The 4,887-nt window shown below is 52.4% G+C and overlaps 1 protein-coding gene across 1 annotated transcript in view; it reads right to left on the bottom strand.

The window, feature by feature from the left end:
- The window catches only part of Lrrc56 (leucine rich repeat containing 56), a 23,319-nt gene that overhangs the window by 1,597 nt on the left and 16,835 nt on the right, over positions 1-4,887 (bottom strand). Inside the window, exons 6-12 of the mRNA XM_026781116.1 lie at positions 2,986-3,082; positions 2,708-2,908; positions 2,047-2,230; positions 1,424-1,585; positions 1,278-1,342; positions 950-1,086; positions 597-721 (exon numbers count right to left, since the gene is read on the bottom strand). Coding sequence (XP_026636917.1) covers positions 597-721; positions 950-1,086; positions 1,278-1,342; positions 1,424-1,585; positions 2,047-2,230; positions 2,708-2,908; positions 2,986-3,082 — 971 coding nt within the window. The remainder of the gene's footprint in view (positions 1-596; positions 722-949; positions 1,087-1,277; positions 1,343-1,423; positions 1,586-2,046; positions 2,231-2,707; positions 2,909-2,985; positions 3,083-4,887) is intronic.

Genomic DNA, 4,887 nt, shown 5'->3' with positions numbered 1-4,887 from the left:
GAGTGCTGGGATTAAAGGCGTGCGCCACCATCGCCCGGCTCACAGTGTGCCTTTTTAAGGCGCTGCTGGGTAAGGGTCTTTCCAATGAAGCAGCAGTCACTCTGGCTCCCTTGGAAAGGGTTTGCCTGGCTTAATTCTGCACCCCTATGCCAGCACAGGTCAGTCCTGCCTGGGTTGAAGCCACTGAAAGTTTCTAACCCTCTCTGCCTTGCTCTCCTAGTGGTTTTGTTCATCACTTTCCCACCCCTGGATTCCTTAGTTTCTCCTGAGAATTGGTGTCTGCTTCTGGATACCTTTGCCGACCAGAGGCTCCCAACAGATGCTTGCCTCTGGACTTGCCCTGCAGCCTTCTTTTGTGGAATGCTTTCCTCTCTCCTTTAGCCCAGGTGCCCTCAAGGTGTCATGGTATGGAGGAGGAGCTGGGATTGACCTTCTCTTGGTTGTGAAACCTACCCATCCCCACTCCGCCAAGAAGAGGACTGTATGCCCTCCCAGAACCTGGCAAAGGAGGGGGCTGACTATATTATCCTAGTCTGAGGTGGGGACAGCCGTTCCCAGATGGGGGGTCAGGTTACTCTCAGGCACTGAGGTAGTACCTGAGGCCAGGCGTGGAGGGGTTAGGGAAATCTTGGGTCCAGTCTGGTCTTCCTGTTCTTCAGGAGCCTTATGTGGGTCCTGAGCTGGAGCTGGAGCAAGCCTTTCCTGCTGGAACTCCACCTGCCTGTGGAGGAGAGGACTGAGGCGGGAGAAGGCAGAGCTGCAACCGTGTCTGTCTCAGACCCAGTGACCCAGTGACAAATGGCCATCACACTGGGATCTCTAGCCTTTGGCCCCTTTGACCACCATGGGAGACCAATGGCTGCTCAGCAAAGGAAACTTCCAGCCCAGATCCCTCCCCCCTCAAGAGAGGGCAAAAGGTGGTAGGGTTGGCAGGGTAAGGGACACCAACCGCAGGCCAGGCTCCCTCCAGGCCCGGAGCCCAATCATGGCCAGGTCACAGCTTTCTGTAGGGTCAGGCCTTGGGGTAGAGGGGTGGGTGGCCAGATCTGGCCTATGTGAGGGCAGCTGCTCCAGGGGTGCCCATTCCTAGGGAGGGAAAAGGCTGCTGTGGGGACCCTGACCCCGGAGTGGGAGGGCCAGAGCATGGACATGCCAGTAGTCCTGAACACTGATGTATGACGGGGGAGCTCTGGGTAATGGTCTACCATGGGGTGAGGGCAATAGGTGATGGTCTACTTTGGGAAGGAGGGCTGTAGTCATATGTGGGGAAGGCATACCTGGTACTGCTGTCTACGCTCCCTCAGGCCTTTGGTGGGGTTCCCACAGAGAACTTGACAAGCACCTGAAGAAGAGGATGTGGCTATGCCTGGTTTGGGGTCAAGGTACTTGCCATGTTAGCTCTGGGCCAAATAGGTTTAGTTACCATGGGTGAGGCTGCTGGAATGGTCTTCTGTGGCTGGATTCTCAGAAAGCAGACCTTCAGGCAAGGGGCCCTCAGGGACCAGCAAAGACAGAGCCCATGGTTGGGTCTCAGGCACAGGCAAGATTGGGTCAAGTTTCCGTATAGTGGTTCCATGGGAACAATCTGTCCAGGGTCAGATCCAGAGATCACTGGGCTCATTATAGACAGCATGTTTCAAACTCAGGCCACAGAACACAGCCCTGTCACTCAAAAAGCTGTGTGACCTAGGGACTGGCCTGTGAGGGTTCCTTTTCCTTCCTGAAAGACCCTCAGGCTTATACCCTCCTCTTCTTCCACATAGGAAAGGGGAAGCCAGCTGGTGCTGTAATGGGAGTATCCTGACCTGGGTTCAGTCTGCGTGGTTCTGCAGACGAGGAGCTAAGGCTGGGAAAGGGAACAAAATACAGCCACCCATCTCTGCGAGGCCTGGGGAACTAGTGAAGGTCTTCTGCTCTGGGGTTGAGCGAAGCCTGTCCTCTTAGGGGACCGGTAGAAGCCTGTCTTCCTGGAGGGCTAGAGGAGGTCTCCTCTGGAGTTGGAGACTGGGGCATAGTATGGAGGTCCATAGTAAGTGTTTGGCATACCCAGCCGAGGGAGGAGAATGTCAAGCACGCTGCCTTCCTTGATGGCCTCCTTCACCATCAGCCAGTCCTGATTCAGCTTCTGGGAAGCAGGCAGGTTGGTGCATGTGGTGGGTATCTCATCTAGGATGTGGAGCTGGGGGATAAGCTTCTTTACCTCTGCCCTATAATTGTAGTCCTGGGGCGCCTAAAGGATAGAGGGAGGGGGACAGCAGACCTGGGTCTGGTGGGCCCTGCAGGCCAGCTGGTTGCTGGGGCTCCCTCTTCCAGAGTGCTATGGTGCAGGACAGAGGAGACAGGGTAGTGATACTGCCTCATCCTACTGGAGCCTATGGGTACCTTCACCTTCCAAGCCCATAGCCAGGGTTCAGGGATGCCCTCTAATATGTGGAACTGATTATGGGTCAATATCAAGCAGCAGTTATTGAGGTGGATAGTGCGCTTGGAGCATGCGTGGCCTTTGTGGGGGTGCAAGTAGATTTAGTGCTGCAACAGAGCTTGCATATGCCTGATGCCAAACAGTTAGGCTGTTTAGGCCTCCAATGACAGAAGGGATAGCTCTTAAGGAGAACAAGCTAAAAGGCACATGTGGACCCCGAGGTTCCCATTCTGGGTAGGGGTATCCATCCCAAATATATGTTGACTGGGTGTTCAGCACCCATACCTTGTTGGAAGGGCCAGGGTCTGGCTTCAAGCACACCAGATTCCCCTCCAGTGTGAGCGTGGCCAGCCGTGGACACAGCTGCAGGTACCGCATCTGCCCCAGGTCTTCCACATTGTTGCCCTCAAGGTCCAGCACCTCCAGTTGCTCAAGCAGGCACAGTGGGCTCAGGTCTGAGATGTTGTTGTAGGAGACATAAAGTTCCTGAGGACCACATGGGGGAATCTTAGCTGGGGTCTGACTTGATCTCTGTTCCTTGTCCCCAAGTGCTACAGACTTACCTTCAGTGCCAAGAAGGAGCCAATGCCATCCAAGTCAGTCAGGCCACAGCGAGCCAGCCACAGCACCTGCAGGTGGCCCAGAGAAGTGCCCAGGTCTCTGCAGAAGGCAGGCAGAGTGGTGTGATGGTTAATCTTCAGGGTCAACTTGACTGGATTTAGAATCACTTAGGAGACACATTTGGAGCATGTGTCTGTGAAGGCATTTCCAGAAGGGTTTAACTGAGGAGGAAAGACCCACCCTGAATGTGGGTGGCATCTCCTCATGGGCAGGGATCCTGAAGAAAAATAGGGAAAAGGAGAAAGCCAGCTGATTGCTGGCAATCCCTTTTCTCTGTTTTCTAATCTGCTCAGATGTGAGCAAGCTTCCACGTCCACAGATATGAGCAGCAATAAGTAACTACTATGAGTGATCGGTGCTGTTATGGGGCTGAGGGTTCTGTCTTTAGCCAACAAAAACCAATGCCAAACTACCACCCACTTAGGCTGCCCTCAGGTGCAGGGATGGTTGTGCCTTTGCTTGTGATAGCTTCCAGCTGATGTGCTCCAGAGATTCCTATTCTTCTCCCTGCTCTAGCATCCCAGGGAAGGTTAAAGTGTGTCCCTGGAGAGCCCATGTTTGTGGGCATAGAGGTCCCTGGCATGTGGAGGCCCCTTCTCAAACACTTGTTCAGCACCCACACCTTGTTGGAAGGGCGAGGGGCCAGCCTGAGGCATACCAGATTGACCACGAGGAGCTGCCTTCAACCTGATGCCTTGACACAGCCCTATGGGCTACTTGTACCTGCTACTTGTTGCTGTCCATCCCTGTCTGGCTTTTTGTAGCCATTGGGCCTCTTTTCCCTGCAATGTACACAGATAGTGTGTTTGAGGACCTGTCCTTGCTCTCGCCTGCTGTGATGCTCTTCTTGTATCACTGAACTGCTCTTTGCCTCATAGTACAATTGCCACCTGACCTCAGGCTTCATCAACTGCCGCTATTTTTCCATGGCCCTAAGTCTTTTTGGTTAGGACTCATCTACCATGTTGCCTGCCTGGGGCTTGTTTACTGCTGTTGCTCTAGGCTATATATTTTCTTTAGTCTTTGTCCTTCAGTTGCAAAGATTCATTCAGCATTTACCCTATCAGTTGCCTTAAATCACCATGCTTTCTTTTTTAAATTCGTGTGTGCCTGCGTGTCTGTGTGTGTCTGTGTCTGTGTGAATATATAGCACATTTGTGCAGGTGCTCATGGAGGCCGGAAGACAATATCAGATCCCTTGGGGTTAGAGTAACAGATGGTGACAAGTCACCTGACATGGGTATTGGGAACTGAATCTAGGTCCTCTGAAGAGCAGGTCATCTCTCCAGCCCTCCAGTCCGCCTGAGTGTTTGAGATGATCTAACACTGTAGTCTAGGCTGACCTGGAACTTGAGGCAGTTATCCTGTTTCAGCCTCTCAATACTGGTGTGTACCACCATTCTACTAGCAATCTCTCCTCTCCTCTCCTCTCCTCTCCTCTTCTCTCTCTCTCTCTCTCTCTCTCTCTCTCTCTCTCTCTCTCTCTCTCCTCTCTCTGGAGACAACTTGTTAGAACTGGTTCTATCCTTCCGTTGTGATCCTATTAAAACAAAGTTTACTTATTTATGTGTATGTGTATCAGAGTGTATGCCATGTGTGTGAAGTTATCTTGGAAGGCCAGAGAGGCTTAGACCTCTACTCTGGAGCTGGAGTTAGAGATGGTTGTGAACCCCCTGACTTGAGTGCTGGGATCCAAATTCAGGTTCTTTGGGAGAGCATCAAGTGTTCTTCACCTCTCTCTCTCTCTCTCTCTCTCTCTCTCTCTCTCTCTCTCTCTCTTTCTCTCTCTCTTTTCTTCCTGGTATTTATTATATATACAGTGTTTCACATTGGTTTTCTGAGGG

Source organism: Microtus ochrogaster, chromosome 8 (assembly GCF_000317375.1).
Source record: "Microtus ochrogaster isolate Prairie Vole_2 chromosome 8, MicOch1.0, whole genome shotgun sequence".
NCBI lineage: Eukaryota > Metazoa > Chordata > Mammalia > Rodentia > Cricetidae > Microtus > Microtus ochrogaster.
This window is presented reverse-complemented; position numbering and strand designations above follow the sequence as displayed.